Source organism: Thunnus albacares, chromosome 8, assembly GCF_914725855.1.
Source record: "Thunnus albacares chromosome 8, fThuAlb1.1, whole genome shotgun sequence".
Taxonomy (NCBI): Eukaryota; Metazoa; Chordata; class Actinopteri; order Scombriformes; family Scombridae; genus Thunnus; species Thunnus albacares.
This window is the reverse complement of record NC_058113.1, coordinates 22,885,227-22,904,526: the sequence shown is the minus strand read 5'-3', so window position 1 is coordinate 22,904,526 and position 19,300 is coordinate 22,885,227. Positions and strand designations below refer to the sequence as shown.

The following is a 19,300-nucleotide window of genomic DNA, read 5'->3' as shown; positions in this document are numbered from 1 at the left end:
TAAGCAAGTATGTAGGGGATCTTCTAACGGTCAGTATGAACAGGAGGAATGATTGACCTTCATTTGGGCATCTGGCTATTGTTTTAAGACTGACTTGAAAAATTGTGGGCCTATCCTTTAATTTACCAGCCTTTAGCTATAGAGGATGATGTTAATTTCCCATGTCTACACATATTGCTAAATTGTGTCTTCTCCTATTTCCAGTTTATTTATTATGAATTTTTACACCATACCATTACCCACCTAATTTTCAAATAATAAAAAAAAAATGATTTAAAGCTGCTGGGGCGCTATGTTTATGATACTTTAATACTTTAAACTTAATTAAATAAGTAAAAAAAACAACTTAAATTCGAAACCAATAGTAGCTACTTAGGAACCACTGTTGGCATATGGACTTTAATGTAAGTTTATGCATTTCTGTACTTGTTTTGCTGTGAATTTTATAAATCATCCTGATAAATTTTTAGTTATTTTGACTAAAGGGTACGGGTTTGGAGTTACTGCGAGTCAGACAGCCTCATGATAAAATCACTTTTAAGTTCCTTTAAAGAAACTATCCTGCGGGCCCCAGTAGATACACGATTAGTCAAGCAGGTCTTTTCTCTGCAAGTGGAGTGGAGAGAGAGAGAGAGAGAGAGAGAGAGAGAGAGAGAGAGAGAGCGAGAGAGAGAGAGGAGGGGGTTGTATTGGGAGGAGGGAGGGGGGGGGTCACCTTTTGTGCAAATATATCAACCAAGAAGACTGCCACCAGCATCAGATTTCTGTGTATGTGTGTGAGGGAGAGAGGCACTCCTTTTGCTGAGAGAGAGAGAGAGAGAGAGAAAGAAGGAGAGAGAGAGAGAGCTTTGGAGCATTGAAAGAAGACAGAAGACTTGCTGCTGCCACATTTCCACACTCTACAAGCAAAAACCAAGTGAATACTTTTACTTGAAAAAGTTACAAAAGCGGCAATGGACGGGATAACATTTGGACGCGCGTCGCTCCTGTGCACCCTGCTGCTCTGGGCACTGCAAGGTAGGTTAAGTCTCTTTGATACTTTCCGCTACATTTTTTAAATTATACCCCCTTGTAGTAACTTTATAATGCTTTGGACACGGTGCTAGTTAGTTTTTCATGGCTTCAGGCTGTAGATTTATACTTTCCTCTTCAGCACACTCCGAGTTTCAGAGGTCCGCTGCTTAAAGCGCGGACCTGCCTGAGCATGCCGCAGTCAGAAGCGGCTCATTAAGTTGTCCTACTTAATCAAACATCTTGTAAGTAGGTTATGTTTGCTACATATTGTTGCATTGTGTTCAACCTGTTACCGCCTGTGCACTAAAGCCAGAGGATGCAGACAGCAGGTGGAAAACCGGATTTATCGCGAAACCGACATGTAGCCTACTTATCGAACTAGTCAATTTGTTTTGCCAGTTAAATATCATTAACAAATCTGCAGCAGCTGTCAAGTTAGCCAACAGTGATGTACAAGATATCTACACTAATCTACACTAATGGTTAATGCTGACTCTTTGTAGTTTTCTTCACTTGAGTGCACTTCTTGGCGCACAGGACTGCGGTGCACTGCGACTTTCCTCTGGACTCCGCTGCCAATCCAGGATAGTCTGATAAGACCATACTTCAACAATACAACCAGCTGCCATAATAAAACCCAAACAAACACAGTGTTCATGTATAGACAAGTATAATTAATTAAAAGAAATCTACAAAAGAGCTTTCCAAAGCCTTGAAACAACCAATTATTTCCTCCCCATCAGTGAGCTTTTATTTGAAGACCATGCTCCATCTCGTTCATGCTGCTGCCTGGCTCCTGTGCTGCAGTTTCTAGTGCTTTGATGTTTCATCTGTGGGATTTGCGTATCCATTGCTGGCAGTGCGCCTCACCCTCAGCACCCCTGGGTGCTGCAGGAGAGACTTAAACCAAATTGAACTTAACATTTGCCTTATGTAATCTAAAAGTTTGTGATTACTGACCAAAACCAAGTAGCTTACGTTGATTTAAGGAGTAGCTGTGGTACTTAACAAGTGGTTTATCATTGACCTTATTGTACTAGACATTTATTTCCTCTTACTCAGCAGTAGACCACAGTACCCAAAGCCCATTATGGTTGTACTGTACTCTATATGTTTTTTTAAAATTAAAATTTTTAGTGTCCCTGTAAAATTGTAGTTGTTTAATGTCCTTCTAAAATGTATAATAGATGACTTGATTGAGTGCGTGTTAAAATCAAATTTGCGAGAGTGCTTTGCGGGCATTTTTTGAAAGTTATTTGTAATGGCTTGCTGCTGCAGGCAGGCTGTGGTGGTTTGAGGCTGAGCCGCAGGGCGGGGCTGGAGTACTGGGTGACTCCCCTCTCTCTTGTGTTCTCTATCTCCTCCTTTTCCTCTCACTGTGTTCACTGAGTCATTCTACATTTCTCATCATTTATGTAGCCCATTATTGTGTTCCAATTTCTTTTTTATTTTATGGAAAACTGAGGTTCCTCAACCGTGAGTTTACGTGGTTTAGCTTTTCTTCTTCTCTCGTTCTCCTCCTGCCACATTTCCCAGACTTCTTTTTATGACTGCTCCCTCCCTCCTTTTAGGCCTCAGAGACAGTTGTTGCGCTTTGCTGTCTGTCTGCCCTTCATGGAGCCTTTTAACAGGTGCCTACTAAAAAGTGTCCTGTAATTGATGGATGCTGTGTAGATCACACATCCCTCTGTACAGCTGTGGTGCATTGATTTAGAGGCAAGGCCCCAGGTGCTGAACTCACCCATCCGCCCCATGCCTCTCTGAAGTCGGTCTGAGGGAAGGAAAGTGATCTTTTCACTTTGCTACAAACATTGCTTTCATCAAAAAAAACATTTGGCGAATCCCTGTGTTTCCTCTCTCTCTCTCTCTCTCTCTCTCTCTCTCTCTCTCTCGTTCTGTGTGTGTATGTGTGTGTTTGTGTGTGTGTCTTACATAGTTTTGTCTAATAATAGCAGCTCTTGTAGGATCTCAGTGGGATTCTGTCACACAGACCCACATTCTTACAATTACTGGTCACACACTTTCAACTTCCAAGTATGTCAGTAGTGAGAGCACTAAATAGAACCACGAGACACAGAACACCCAGATGTGTGTGTATTTTTGTGTCCTGCAAGTTTGTCTACATGTTTGTTAGCATGTATGCATGTATTAATGTATGGAGTTCTGGCACAGGGATATGTGGTGCATGGCAACCCACAGCGCCCCGAGGTGCTCTGCATGCCAGTGCCCAGGATCACACTGACCCTTTGACCCACTCACCCAGACATGTTGGCAAATGGCTCCTGTCTGACGCTTTTGAGATGCCATTGCCTTTCCCATCGCAGTACAGGCATCAACAGGCTGCAGAAACAGGCTGAGCTTTTACTTCATTTTCTGGTGAAAAACGGTGAAAGACAGCCTGCCTCCATTAAGTAGTTGGAAAGAATATGTCCAACCAATGTGTTCTGGGGGTATTTTTTTTGAAGCAATAACTTCACATAAACTCTTTCCAACATTTTTCCTTGTCTGGGGGATAAAAAGAACAAAGCGACATTAAAGAGGAGAGACAGAGGGAGAGAGAGATGGTCAGATGAGTTTGAGCTAAACTGTAGAGACTCCAAAGTGGTCAGAAACAGGTGGAAAGAATCGCTGTGACAAGCATCAGCTGAGTTCAAGGTGCTAGCCTCTAACATGCAGCGTCAGCCTCTTTGTCTATCGCCGCCTTAATTCCCACAGTCATTTCCTCGCTTTTAATTTCTGTCCCCCCTGCCAGTGCAGCATCAAAAGTGCACCCCTGCAGCCGTGTGTAATTATTATGGTATTAGGCCAGAAAAAGAGCCATTTAGCCATGAGGAGATAAAAGCCAGTGGGACCTCCTCCTGAACTGTCTTGGGGCAGTAGTCTTGGTTTTGTGCAAGCATACAGACTTGTGTGTACTTAAAATGCATGAATACACAATTATTAATAACAGGCCTGCACAGATAGCATATATTCACTGACCAGTAAGTATGCACACCTCATACGTAAGCAACATTTACACACAGATGCGGGCATAATGTGTACTGTACATGTAAGTAGAGCGCCTAACTGCAGGATTATGGCATTACGCAACAGTGAAAACCTTAGCTCATATAACAGTGAGTGACAGGTTGATAGTGGCTGCTTTGGAAGAGCAAGTCTGTGTTTGCCCCCTTGTCATTTAGACCTTTGGGGGAGAAGGCCTTGGAATGGTGTGGCTGTAATTATTGGGGTGATTCATTCTCATCTGTGGGTTTGTGAATGTGTGCGGGTGTGGAATGAGTGGCATTCCTCTGGACATGTTGGAGCTTGGTCTGTAATGTGTTTGTGTTTGTTTGTCATCACTTCAAATTCTATGGAAAAAGGCTTCCATTTCTCACTTTAAAATCCCCTCTCACCACAAGTCAGTGAGTAATCCGCGTACAAACAAGCGGCCACAATGTGGCTTCTATCCTACCATCAAGAGGCAGTGTTATTGGTGCGAAGCTGGAGTCTGTTTACAGTCAGGGTGCATTCTTGTGGCTTCCATTGTTTGCTCCATGTTTGTTTGATCTGAACATCCAGGAGACACCAAAACATTAGTCAGTTAAAGAAAGGATGCGCTCCGGTTGATTTGTGTGGGGAAGTAGGGCTGGGTGATAAAATTCTCGATATGGGATCACAATAAATGTTATGTCGATAACAATGATAAACTTCTGACATTTTTTGCTCGATATGGATAGATTTAACAGCCTATCGCACATTATTGTTTGCGCTACCAGTGAAGAAAGTGGATGTTCTCTGGAAAAGAGGAAAAAAATGAGTGGAACCGAGGGGCACAAAAGCAGCACAATCAGATTAGCTTCTATGTCAGAATTTGTTCCCGGGCAAGTGAACCCAGGCTGGCGAAGAGGGACAAACTCTGTCGCATTTGCCGACGAGGCTAAGCTAGTGCTAACATTAGTAGAGCTACAGCTGGAGTGCCTGTGACGTCTAACTCACAGACACCTCTCTAGTAGAGACATTCTGTCTGCAACTGCGGAATAGTCATCACTCATCATCGTTTTAATGAGGCTGCTTTGACTGTTGGTTCACGAAGCTAACTGCTAAGCTAGGCTAAGCACAAAGCTAAGTAAAAAGAGTAGCAACGAAAGGCTACCTACTAACACTAGTGTCATTTCATAAAGAAAACTAGCAAAGCTAATGATATGTGAACTAAATACAGAAAATAATGTAGTCAGTAAGAGTAATGACATATATATATATATATATATATATATATATATATATATATATATATATATATATATTAAGATGTAGTGTAATGGCTGGATTACAGTTTTGCACTTTTTACTCAGATTTCTACCTTTAAAACAAAGATGGCTGAAGGAATTTGATGTGACAGTAGTCACAGCTTTTAATTTTATTTACAGGGAAGCTAACTTGTATTGTTTTTTTAGCATGTTTTTAAAGTTAAATGTTTACAACATGTTATTCTATTTTTTTTATGTTAAACCATTCTAAAGTTTAACTGATGAACCCTCTGGTTTCTTCAGGCTTCAGTCATTATCAGAATACTCTTAAAACTGGCAGCATTATCAAATTATATAGAGTGATAAATATCGATATTGATCAATATGGAAAAAATTATCTTGATCATATTTTTAGCCATATCACCCAGCCCTATGGAGAAGTTGATTGAGTCATTACTGAGCTCAGAGATGGTTATCCTTTTACATACCCACAAATGTTGTTTTATGTTTTGCAGTGAATGACACATGAAACTTAATCGCAGCAGTTTGTTATAGTGCAACGTGATGTTCGTCGGTGAGTGGGCAGTCAGTACCAGTAGGCATGGCATGCACATGATAAATCCTGGTTTGAAGTCAGTTATCAAGAATTATGTGGTTTAAAGCGAAGACGGGAAAAGTTGATTCCTCACAAGAGCTTCAAAAGAGCTGCGGTTAAAGCTGTGATTAAACACACTTCCACAGGTATTCATAAATACACTAGGGGTGTGTTTCTCCTGATTATCCTTGTCTATGTTCCCATCTCACTCACCTCCTGTTTGTCTTTGATTCCTTCCCTCCTTATCTCTGTCTGTCTGCCTGTCTCTCTGTCTTGGTCTGTCTCTATTTAACCCTACCTTCTCTCTCTTTTTTGTCCTTTAAAAGACACTTTAGGGTAGGTCATTTGGTGTCCAGGCTTATTTGTGCATGTGTTTGTTTGCTGTGATTTACCATGTTGTCTTTGGCTGTGTTGACCTCTGTGCTTTTATGCATGGTTTACAGTTTATGACCCTGCATAGCATCAGGAAGATTGCCCACTGTGTTTTAGTAGGAGAGGGCTCTGTTTGCTTTTACGCCCATCCCTAGAGCCGTTCCACAGCAGATTTATGGCCACTATTGATGATTTTAAAATAAGAATGAAATCTTCTCCCATTTGAGGAGAAAGGTGAAAAAGAAGCTGGCTAAAAGTTTTTTTTTCTTGATTTGGTTAAAGGCTGTTGCTTTGAGGCTTCACTATTTTGTTATTAGTGGGAGTTGAAGGGAGGGAAGGAAGGAAGCAGAGAGGATGGGATGGACAGAGCAAGGTAAGAGATGAGAGATGATTACAGCTGACTATTGTGTTGCCACCGTGCAGTCTTGTTATTCCTGTCTCGAGGGAGGAAGATGATGGTGATGGGTAATTCCAAATGCAGCCTTGAAAAGAGGCTTCATGTGTCTGTATGTGTGTCCTTGTCTCTACATTTGTGTATTTCATAGCGGTGGTGGGGTGGTGGTGGTGGCTGGGCGACGGGGGGTTGGGTGGGTTGCAATTCAGGGTTGTAGCAAAATTGAAAATTCACAAAGCTCTTTCAGGAGACGAGGTTAAGTGCTGCCAATCCATTTAGCAGGAGAGTGCTGTAGCAAGATGTGGATAAGAGAATCTGTTTCTCATTGTGTTTGCCGCTGGAATAAACTAAGCACCAGGATTGGCTTGAGCTCTTTGAACCACACAATGTACAAATCTGTATCAGAGTAAAACAGCATGGAAATATGATGACCACAGAAAATGATGGCTACAATACTCGTCTTGTGTCTTGTCCAGTTGTTTTGATCAATCAAATAGCATGGCATGCAAGAGAGGATGAAACGAACAAAAGTGGTAGATAAAGGCAGAGATAGCAGCAGCGAAGAACAGACAGGCGGTGTATATCAGGATTCAGGAATACCAATTAGGAATGGGGAATCTCACGGAAAAGCCTGGATCTGTGGCCAAGGAGATCATTTTCCTGGCAGCAGAGAAGAAATCCTAACCCCTGCGCCCCTCCAACCCTAAACCCTCCATCTGACTGTTGGCTGGCAGTGGGTCCTCTGGGAGCCCCGCAAGCTGTTGCTTTTCAGACATCAACAGTTGCCTCAGCAGCAGTTGTTGAATGCACCCCTCCAAAAAGCCATCTCGCCCCCCCCTCTTCCTTCACACACACACTTGGGTTCCATTACCACCTCATGTCTTTCCACACCACTGGCTGGGCCCATTGTGGGGGAAGGAGATAGTAAAACTATATGTTTGGTGCTGTGAACACACCCCTAAATTAACTTATTTATTTGACATTTCAGGAAATGGTTCTGCAAAATTACAGTACATAGTTTTGATCACTTCCCATGCCACCAAGGAATAATTTTAAGACTCTGGACAGATATTTGAATGCACCTCTGACCCAGTAAATCTTAAGTCTGAAGGAGTGGTTTCTGAAATACGACAGTGGAGCCCCAAGGGATTCTTTTCCTCCCTTATCTCGATCGCATAATGATAACCAGGAGATGAGGGTGACTTAAAGTTCACTGTGCTACAGAATGTTATATGTTTACATATGTGTATATATGTGTGCATGTGAGCAAATTCACTCAAACCACTGCCACAAAGGTAGGTCGAAACCACTGGGATTACTCTCCTCTCTTTTAAACCACTTTTTATGTCCAATCTCCCTTTTCCATCTGTCATAGAACATTCCTTTGCCCCTCCCAACTTTAATCTAGTTAATGGTTAAGCAGCGGTGGTTAACCTCTCCAGTGAAGCTGGTCACTGTTTTACAATGAGATCTTATTGCTTTAACAGGGCCGGGGGGACCTGGGAGACAGGAGCGGGAACATTAATCCTCCACGGTGGGAAGGAAGAGGAGGAGCAGAAGGTGGAGGAGGGGAAGGGTGGTTGTGGATTTGTTTGTGTGTGAGATTCAGAGGTGGTGTTCGTATTACAACACCTTCACACACTTTGAGCCTATGTTAGTGTTTGGTTCTGTGTGCTGGTAGTTAGGTATGACTTCATGTCTATATGTGTGACAAAAGGGGGCTCCCCACGTTACCTGAGAGTTAGACCAGAGTAGCATCACTGAGCAGATCGAGTGTCAGTTTTTCATGGCTTCCGAGTCAAGCAACTGCCTTAAGGACATAAGTGGTCTTTGTTTTATTGAGGTTTCACTTACCAGTGCCCCTCTGAAACGACGACCACAGCACTAAATTCCCCTTTGCTCTTCTCTGCCTGTGTGAACTTGACTTTGAAAAGAGAAGAGTAAAGGGGTAAAGTTACCATGCTCTGACTGTTAATGTTCTCCTCAAGTCACGTCCTGTTCTTTAACTTAGTGTGAATCTCTTCTCTGTTCTCTGTCGGTCTCTTTACCACACCCTAGTTTAGGCCCAGCTCTGTAAATCATTACTTTTATCACTGTGTTATCCGAATCTTTACATCTCTCTCAGTTATCTCTCTCCTCCTCTAATTTTGTCTTACCCTCCATCAGTCATCTTTCTCTCATCCCTGCTGGGGCCCGATGGAAAATACATGCATCCTGCTGACCATGTGTTGTGTAATCATCACAATAGCCTGAACAGAAGGAGCCAATAGAAGGGGGGGGTCTATCAAATCCCTAGTGAATCTTAGCAGTGGGGAAGGTAATTTTTTTGACTGACAGTTCAACTAATGACAATAATCAAGCCAGAAGGGGTTCGACTGTAACAGTATTTGTAAATATGCATCAGTTTGGTGCAGCAGTGGTTGAAAGCACTTGAGTTGCTTTTTCAAGATCAATTAAGGCGAGTGCTTTTTCTAGATTTGTTTTCATTGTCAATTTCAAAGCCGTATGTCCTGTGTTGTTCATCAGCTGTGTCCATATTCCAGTAATGCAATGAGACTCAAGTTTCAAACCTTCGTTCTGATTCAGTCTAGCAGGAAAAAGTACAAGCTTGCCCCTGGTCCATATGAATATTTAATCCAAAATCAATAGCATTCAATTGGGTTATGACTCCATCAGGCTAAATGATTTCCAATTACATGTCTGTATGATCTGCAGAACAACAAACGTGATGGATAGTTATTGTTGGGATAATGTTAGACTTACAGAGTGGATAACTGATTTAGCGTCATGTTATTAAGGGCTAAAGTAATTATAACCCCAATGTTTTGCTTAGAGAGCATCTTGCGTTCTGTCCTAGCAGACATTTTGCAGCAGTTAGTCTGAATTTAGTTAACAATTATTTGTACTGAATGATTATCAAGCAGAAGTCTGCTGATCATATTGAATCTTTATGCTGTAGTACTTGTGAGTGATGAGAACAATAGATATTTGGCCTTTTCATAGCTGCCCTTTGGAGTCTTGAGAGAGGCACAGAGGTCTTGGACAGACAGCTTGGAGGACCCCCTTTGATCCCGTTCGCCACTCACATCACCCTAACATACACACACACACACACACACACACACACACACACACTCACACACACATACTTCAAGATTTGTCTCTGTGGAAAATGATGAAAGATGCACCGACTCCCCATGTCAATTAGCAGTTCGGGAGTGTGCGCTGCGCATTGAGTGTGTGTGTGTGTGTGTGCCTGTCCATTGAAAGCAGTGTGTGAGGGAGGGGTTGGTTAATGGCAGGGGCAGAAGAGGACACATGTTTAATAATAAGGCCTGACAAAGGAGGACAGGCAGAGGGAGGGATGGGGGAGGATGGGAGGATGATGGAGCAGCTTTTCATTAACTCTCATCTACTCGTATACAGTATATATCACAATATGGCAAAACACATTTAGAATAATAAAATGTATGTTCATAGCAATTAATTGCCGTTCATCAGAAAAAGACTCCAATATACAACCCAAAACCTACAATTTATAGATAGATAGAATGGCAGTGTTGGAGGCAGTATGACTGTGTGTTCAGACAAAGCAAAGCAAAATTTAGACACAGTGCGATTACATACAAAGTCAATGGAAAGACGTGATTAGATGCAAATTCATCAGGGTTGGTGTGAATTGAGGCATAAACATGCCCGCACGAGTTGAAAATGTTTCAACTCAAATGAAAAATTTTCACATATCTCTCATATGCCTCATGAAATGTACAGAGAAAATAGGGAAAGGAGAGCTACTGGAGGGAAATAACAGAAATAACTGGAGTCTCTCTGGTGAGTCCTGAGTTCAGAACACAGTCAGCGCGTCTGTTACTAGCTAGTTTACAGCGAATGTACAGCTGGTATTTTGGCTGTTTGGGGTGAATAAACACAAACAGCCCAGCAGTCAAATACGCCAGGCAAAAATTGACTTTGCTTTCTGTCTGAACACACCTTGAGAGTCAAGTGTATCCCACTCAACTGTCTTCATCTCAAAAATGTAAAGCGCCCCACTTCATACATGCTGTGGCCCTGGGACTCATCACCGTGGCACTTTTTTATGTATTTGTCAGTGAGGTCTTTGTCTCTCACCACCTGAACAAGGCTACATTGTTAAGACATTCCTGTAGGCTGTTGGAATGCAGGTATTAATACTGGGCTGATTACACACACCGCAGAGAGAGAGAGAGAGAGAGAGACAAGGAGAGGAAGGAGAGAGGACTGGAAAGGAGAGGAGGTGTAGAGTGAAGGGAGTGGAGGAGGGTGGAACATTGAGGCACAGTTACAGGGAGAGCCTGACCTATGGTGGTTCTTGTTGATGTTTAAACGGTGTGTGTGTGCATACATGCATGTGTTTAAGTATGTGAATGTGTCCTTGCATCTACACACTCACAGGTGTGTGAGAAAGTCCAAGTGTGTCTGGGTGTTTTAATATGTGTCCAGACTGTGTGCCTGGAATGCACTCCCCATTAACTGAACTAACACGGCAGTATGTGTGTGTGCGTGTGACAAAAGGGAGAGTTAGCACTGGGTGGGGGACCGGACTTTGCTGTGTGTGTGGGCATCCGTCACTTGGAGCAATCAGGGCTGCTGGGAGCATGTGAACATTACTGCAACCTCAACGTGAACTGGAATCCGGACTTAACGGAGGTTATAAATAGGGGTGTGTGTGCAATCCCACATTGATTGCAGTACCAGCTGGTGATGGGACAGCGATGGACTTGCGGGAGAGCTCACCAGTACACTGAAGGGGCCTCACATGGCTATAACCATTTTTCTTCTCTCTCTTATTCACTTATGTCTGTCTTTTCTTTTTTTTTGGTTTGTCATTTTTTTGAGATTAGAGCGTCTTTATGTTAAAACGATGTCTCACAGCCAGTGCCTGAAATTAACTTTTGACTTTTGACCGATGGGACTGGTTAATGAAAAAATCCACTGGTCAAAATAATAAATAATATGTGTCACATATACTTACTCCTTGTAAATGTCACTACATAATATCTATTTAATTAACAGTAGCTAGCAGCAGCAGCTGCAAGTGACAGTTTAGTGGAGAGCTGCGATGACTAGGTGATGTTGCATACTGTACTGTAAACGCCTCAGACCGTCTCGAGCACTACAGTTTTGTGGCACTGTTTAGACGTGCGTAAAAGTGTCTACACTGTATAGGGACAAACATGAGTAATGTCCTGTGAGCCATTGTGCCAGATATTTTATTACATAACTGTTTTGGTATAAACATTTACCCGCCAATGCGGTGGATAGCCCTCTGAGATTTACTCGACAAATGGAAAATCTACCCACATTTGGTGCTTTGCGGGTGTTAATTCCTGACCCTGCTCAAAGCTAATATCTTTAAGCCTAAAACAGGCAAGTCAAGCTTCGATTTTCTGTATTTTCATGTGATGACACCTTAACGGTCTCCTTTAAGTCTCTAATTGTTCTCATTTCTCAATTTGATGGTTGTTTCTTGCCCTGTTTGCATCGTGTCATATTGTGCCGCCATGCTTGTGGCTCCTGGCGGCCGGCTGGTGGTGTATGATCCAGGCTGTCAGAGTTAGACCCTGCTCTCCTTGGCAAGGAAGTTGGCACGATAAGGCTAGCCAAAAAATCTACCTCCTACGCCCTTTTCTCTTGCCCCTCACCCACACACACACACCCTACTTCGGCCCATCTGTTTGAGGGTGTGTGATTATGTATGTATGTATGTGTGTCTGTTTGGCGCTGGTTTAGGGGCAGTTGGTTGCAACGGTTCAGGAGAGCATCAAAGCCGGGCCCACCATCGGCACGACAGGGCAAACAAAGTCAAAGCGCAGTATGAAGCAGTAACCCCTTGCTAATGCTAACTTCAGCTTCACATTCACTGGCAGATGCTATGCGCTAGGAGCAGTTTGAGGAGATGTGGACCTTATGGTTACATTGGTACAAGCCAAACAATGACATACTTGTCTTCCTGTGGCTCCCCACCTGTTCTCTTCTCTCCCTCGCCTCGGCCATTTTCAAGTATCAGAACAGGATCTCCTGTCCTTCACCGGACACATTCTCCATCCCCCACCTTTCTTTTAGTCTTTTTCTCTTTCTTTGCCATCTCCCATGGGCATGGCCAACATATTTAACAGGACAAAGGAAATGGTGGCAGGGAGTGAGAAACTGGAGAGACAGCTGGACGGTTATGGACCCGAGATCAAGTTGCATGTGTTCACTTTCAACACCGTCTGCACCTCTTTCTCTCTCTGTCCTCATTTCTTTCTTTCACTATCTCCTCACCCTTCCCTGTCTTTTGACACTTTGCAGTTGTTTGCTACTAGTTGTCTTTAGTTACTGTCTCCCAGTTCCTCTAGTTTTCTTGCTTTCTCTTCTCACTACTGTTCTCAGTACAGTCATTTGATTTTTTTGTACCATATGTCTCTCTCTCTGCTGTTTCTTTTCTCTTGTTTGTCTCTCTTGGTTCCCACTCGACTATGTGGTCAGAGCCCCTGCAGTGGATTATCAGTCAGTTGACTCACAGAGGGCAGCCAAAGCCTCCAGTACAAACATGAGACAATATCCAAATGATTGGCTGGTTGGCTCTAGACCGTGAAAACAAGCCTCCATATCAGCCTGAGCCAGGCTCGGTCCACAGGTCTGCCTATAAACCATATTAGCCAGTAACACTGACACACTGCAGTGCTTCTGTTTGCTTGCAGCTGCTGACTTTGGTGTAGTACAAACCAAAATGGAATGAATTATCAGATAAATGTAGAAGCTGCTATCAGTTGTTTTCACATAAGGCTGTACTGGCTGTGGGAGGCAAGACGAGTTTCAATAGATTGTGTGGGTAACCATCTGAGAGAGCAGCAAGTTTTGTTTTTGAGTTCTCACTTCCTGTGAAAGTAACTACAAATAACTTGGGCAAACAGTTCAAACTATGAGCTCAGTCAAGGCCATTCTCTGCTGTAGCTCCATAGTGTGTGTATATAATGTGTGTTTTTATATATAAAATCTTACTTGGTTCACCTTTAGTGGCATAGAACATAATGTGGCCACCAGAGCTGGAATGAGTAATTCGATTAGTAGATTGACAGAAAATGAATTGGAATCTGTTTTGATAATCAAATAATTGTTTGTCATTTTCTAAGAAAGAATGACCACCGTTCTCTAATTCCAGCTTTTCCTTTATGAGGATTTGCTGCTTTTTCTTTGCTGTAAGTCATTGTAAACGGAATATCTTTGGATTTTGGACTGTTGGTTTGACAAAATGAGAGATTTTAAGATGCCATCTTGGACTCTTTAACAGTGAAAACATTTTTTACCGTTTTCTTTTTTTATATACCAATCAATTAATTGAGAAAATAATTGACAGATTAATCGATAATGAAAATAATCCTTCGTTGCATCTCTAGTGGCCATGTATTTGCAAAATGTTATGAATGAAGCAACCAGTTGGTGTGATTTATGACAGCAGAGGGAGGTGAGCATCTGGGTACCAGTATGCTAAATGTATATAATGCCTCTTTAATCTGGGGAACACATTGTCCCACATCTACTGGGTCTTTCGAGCCCATCTGCCTTTACTTGTGCACAGCTGAAACCTAAACTGGAGTGTTACCTCCATGTGTCTCCTCCATGTGTCTCCCTGCCTCCCCTGCCACCTCAGTCTGTAGTTCGCAGCTCATTATGGAGATACAGAACTGGCTCCTCTGCCCCCCAGCTACCTTTTTGCTTCTCCAGAAGTTGATGTCATGGAAAATTCTGGAGCTCTGCTGGTGATAGACAGCTTCCACATCTCCTGTCCGTCAACTTGGCTTACTTCTCTCCTACATTCCTCAGCTCACAGTCCTTGAGCACTTCTCACCTCTTCCCAGATTTGACAGGCTCCCCTCCTCCCTGTCCTTTTCCATCTTCCTTCACTCAGCCCCTTCCTGCCATATACCTGTATGGACAAGCTTTTGCCTGCCTCTGCAAACCCCTCTCAAACCCACCATCCCCACCATAAATTCGCCCTAGGGCCCCCAACCCAACTGCAGAATGTATGTAATTCAAACCTCGGCATTACAAAAGCACACTGTTCTCCAATGACATTCAGTGACTCATACAGACTCAGAGGACATTCTCTGAGAAAAACTCACTCTGGTGACTCACATCATAACAACTAGAATAATTCTGGAAATGTAAATTGAATACCGTAATCGCACGCTAAGTCATCTGTGCCTTCGGTTTAAAAAAAAAAAAAAAGCAAGCATGTTTTATGAACACGCCTGTGATTTTGGACACAGTGTTATGAATAATAAATGAATGATGCTGATGGGAGGTCCAGCTACGCAGCGCCGGTGCCTTTGAGTTCATCTAATTGAAACAAGTTCAAAAGTGTCATGTCTGCTTTTATCTCCATCTTGTTTCTCTTTCAGTCTCCATCCCCCACTCTTATAATGAAAAGCACAGGCTATGAATGTAGTCATAAGATCACAGATGTTCTGTAATATACGGGATGCATTTCATTTTTTTATTTCATCTTCTCTCTTTTCATGTTTCTTCATTTCATTTTCTTTTTCTCCCGCCACATTGGTTAAAATTGAAGTTTTAATACTTTCCCCTTCTTATGCCATTTTGAAAAGTGGCAAAAAAATTGTGAAGAACACTGGCAGTTTTATCTTTTCCACCATTATCATGCTCAAAATGGTCTCCAGCCCACTAAACTCTATCTAACCCCACCTTTCTTTCCTCACCTCCATACCATTCCCCCTTCTCCTCCTTTCTCTCTAACCACCCATCCATGCTCTCTCCCCCTGCTCTCCCTCCCGTCCTCCCTCTCCCTTCGTATGCTCAAACATCTCTACATTATTACCAGATGCTTGGAAATGGAGGAGTAGGAGATGGTGATTGGTTGGTAGAGGTGCTGATAGTGAAGCTTCAACACTACTACGACCTTCCAAAAGCCTCCTCCTCACACACATACACACACACAAAAACCATCCGGCTTGGCTCTGCACCATATGATGTTTTATTTCTGCCATCATCCTAAACAACCAACACTTGCAACGCCTACCTGGACCATCTGCTCCTGTAAACACCAACAACAAGATTCATCTACTTGGACAGAAAACCAGGGTTTTCTCTCAGGCTAAAGCTCAGTGAGCAGTCCTCAACTAAATTCAGTAACAACATGTAAATGCATGAACATGTATACAAAGATTCTAACACAGACTAGCATTCAGAATTAGATTAGAGCAGATGTCGGATCTTACAGAGACTGACACTAAGTGGACATTGATGTTACTGGTTCTCTATTAAGGTACTGTTTCTCAAGGATGCACTCTATTTATTAAAAGAGGGGAACAAATCACTCTCTGTACTGTCTGACTCTGTGGTATGCAATGATTAAAGTGACACAAGGCTACCCTGACACGCTCCTGTCTTATGCTTCATTTCCTCCTTTGAACTTGGTATGCTGGCGATTAGCGTTGCATCTTCATGCCAGTTTTGCCACATCTACTCTTTTTTCTCTTTCTCTTCCTATCAGTGTCTGTCTTGTAATCTCATGCTATCTCTCTGTCAGGTTCAGTCTTCCTGTCAACACTTATTTTCTTCTCTGTGTTAGTCTGACGTCATAAATCTATAGTTTTCCATGATGTGGTATCTTTACCGGACACATCATGGTCTGTGTGTTTGCTTAAGAATGGAGACGCAGAGGCTGAGTTTTCATCAAAGACTCGGTACACGTGAATGTGATAAAAAGGAAGGAGATCGGTTGTCTTGATATGTTTATGTCAAAGTAGCTTGAATAGTGATAAAAATAAATTTGTCCAGACAATTATCCAGAGCTCAAGGTGACGTCTTTATGTTGCTTGTTTTGTTTTCAATTTAAAATGATTTAAAACACAAAAAGAAGCAAATCCTCAGATTGGAAAAAGTTTGAAAACTGTTTGACAGTTTTGTTTGTCAAATGACTTAATCATTATCAAAACTGTTGTTGATTAATTTTCTTAATTGCCTTTATTAATAATTTTCAACCTTTTCTTAGTTTTCAGTTACCCTTCCTTAAACAGCAACTCTCTATCTCTATCTCTAACCACCTCACTTCGTTAACCATGCATGCCCTTTGTTTTCAGTGGGCGGAGTCAGTAACCTATAATGGAGAGGCCACAATATTGATGAAATGTCAGTGGGAAACACAGACCTTGGAGAAGTGCAAATTTGTTGTATTTGAATTAGGGCGAGTGTGTATCTGTGAATGTGTGGGCGCAATAGGCAGCATGACCTGTAGGGTCACAGGCCCATCTGGTGTGAGATCTCTTGGGAGACCAACAACATCACACGTCAGTGTGTGACCTTGGGCATGTACAGTTTAAAGGCGAAGAAGAGCTGGCGGTATTTTTGTCTTGTGTTTTTTCCTGAACAGCAGGATGTGGGCACTGTGAGTGCAGATGAAATGGCATCAAATGAGTCAATCTGCTTTTGTGGAGGGAGATTTATAGAGAGAGACTGTTAGTGTTTGGTGGTCTAAAGGCTTCATGAGGGAGTAGAATGTGGCTGGGACATTTTTCAATCATATTACTCTGTCTAACCTTTTCTCCTCTCTCCCTCCACGCTCTTCCTCTTGCCCCTCCACCACTTGTTTTGTCTCTTTCTCCATCCATGACGACGTCCCGCTGTTTTTGTCTGTTTGTTTTTGACTTCTCTGAAAACCCTCCAGCCCTCACCTGCACCCCCTCCTCTCTCTCCTTCCACACCAGCCCCACAGTATCTATATCTTCCATCTCCTTGAGGTGCAGGTCTGTGCAGGTTGAGACGCGTATTGTTTTGTCTCTCGCAGCTTTTACACATTCCTGATTTTATCACCATGCTCCAGTTAGCTTAGCTGATAGTTATCTAGACAGGGCAGTCAATTACTTAGCAGACAATGACGGATGGTGCCCTCTATGTCAGGCCTGATGCCCATAGATGAAAGGCCTGCACCAGGAGTGGCCTTAACAGGATAATACGTATGTCATGTTGGACAGTCCTGCAGTTATCCTCTCTAACAACTTTGTTCTCCTGTGTCGTTACAGTTGAAATATCGGCTTGTCTAGCTAGGTGAGAAAGGCAACTAAATACCAGAGACACAGTATTCTTTTGCAATACACTTGCCTGTGATGAATCACTGAAGTGTTAGTATACGGGCTTCCCGGGCTCTGCAGCAAGAGAGGCACACTGAACAGCTCACACAAACACTTTATACTTTCAGCCTCCACCCAACAATACTGTTAACACAAGTACCATGACACAAGTCTCACTAAACTGTCTAGAGACACGTTTCCTGTAAGATAATCAATAGCAGTAACATATATGGCCACTCTGCCATTGCAACCCACATTGTGGTCAGAGATGGGATTACATCCATAGTGATGAGAACTACCGTAGAGAATGAATTGAAAAAGTTTCGATAGTTAAGCTCTTTTCTCATTAATCATGCACAGGAACTTTGTATTTATGTACAAGACATAGTGCAGGATGTCTCAGGGATGTTTTGAAGGGGGACTACAGATCATCTGATCAATTTTAGCTCAACTCAAAATTGTAGTATCCAGATATTCTGCGTATGAGGCATTTAGGGATTAATGATCATCACCGTATTAATACAATAATAATACTATTATACTATTATACTATTATTAATACAATAATATAGTAATTTCTCCAAAAGTACACTTCTAATATAATTTTCTCCCTCCACACCTGTCAATTATTTTCATCTGTTTTGCTCTGACCCTGAATCAGTCAAAATGAGAATGTTGAATATTTAAATCATAGCTTCATTACCCTAATTATTTCGTCTGTTTTCTCCAATTTCATATCTAATCACATCATCATCTAAGCTATGAATAATAATTTAATGAAGTATTAATGAATATGGAAAATGTACTAGGAAGCAGATTGGAATTTTATGAGCACTGGAATAATGCACCTTCTGGAAGCCTCTGGTGAGCCTTGATGTGTAAATGAGTGAGACATTTTTGGTGTGTTAGTTTGAAAAATGTCCAATTTATGAGAAGGGGCTTCATAAAAAAAAAAAAAAAAAAACTGAGCTTGGAATTGAAATTATTCACGGTTGATATTTCCCTCCTGTTTCATTCTGTCATTTTCATGTTCAAGCTCTCTCTTTACAGCTCTCATTTCATCAGGTAACTCATGGACAGTGTTCTCCTTTTCTGTTTATTTCTGCATCTGTGTGTGCCTATGTGCATCTATCCAGCTCTAATCCAGCCTTGGGCAGCTTTTGTCCCCTGCAGGCTCAATGTCAGCAGCCTGACTTTGATGTCAAGCCACAATTTATTCGTCTGTCTCTGTGGACTCCCCTGCTGTCCACATAATGTCAGGCAATCAATAATAATGTGACCTACCTATCTACCCCGCCTGCCCACTGCTTTAGCTATTCCCCCCCTGGCCTGCACTGTTCCAATCTCTGACCTGCCCCTGCCCCTGAAAAAACCCCTCTTGTGCCCCCCGTCCTTCTCACTTTTACCAATAATGCATGTCTAGCTATGACAATAACCTCTATGTCTGTTACCGTGGTAACATAGAACCCCCCCTAAAGCATACACAAACCTCTTGTTTAAAAAGTAGGCAGTTATGAAAACAGATGAAGAAAGGGAGGGTTGATGATAGAGGGACGCATAAAGAAAGAGAGAATTAAAAGATAGG

The 19,300-nt window shown here is 42.3% G+C and overlaps 1 protein-coding gene across 2 annotated transcripts in view; it reads left to right on the top strand.

The window, feature by feature from the left end:
* Positions 1-779: 779 nt before the first annotated feature.
* bcam (basal cell adhesion molecule (Lutheran blood group)) overlaps positions 780-19,300 on the top strand; it is a 52,316-nt gene continuing 33,795 nt past the window's right edge. Inside the window, exon 1 of one of the 2 annotated variants that reach the window (XM_044359257.1) lies at positions 780-1,017. In XM_044359257.1, coding sequence (XP_044215192.1) covers positions 954-1,017 — 64 coding nt within the window. In that variant the 5' untranslated portion in view covers positions 780-953. The remainder of the gene's footprint in view (positions 1,018-19,300) is intronic. The other variant, XM_044359258.1, reaches the window with a different exon arrangement.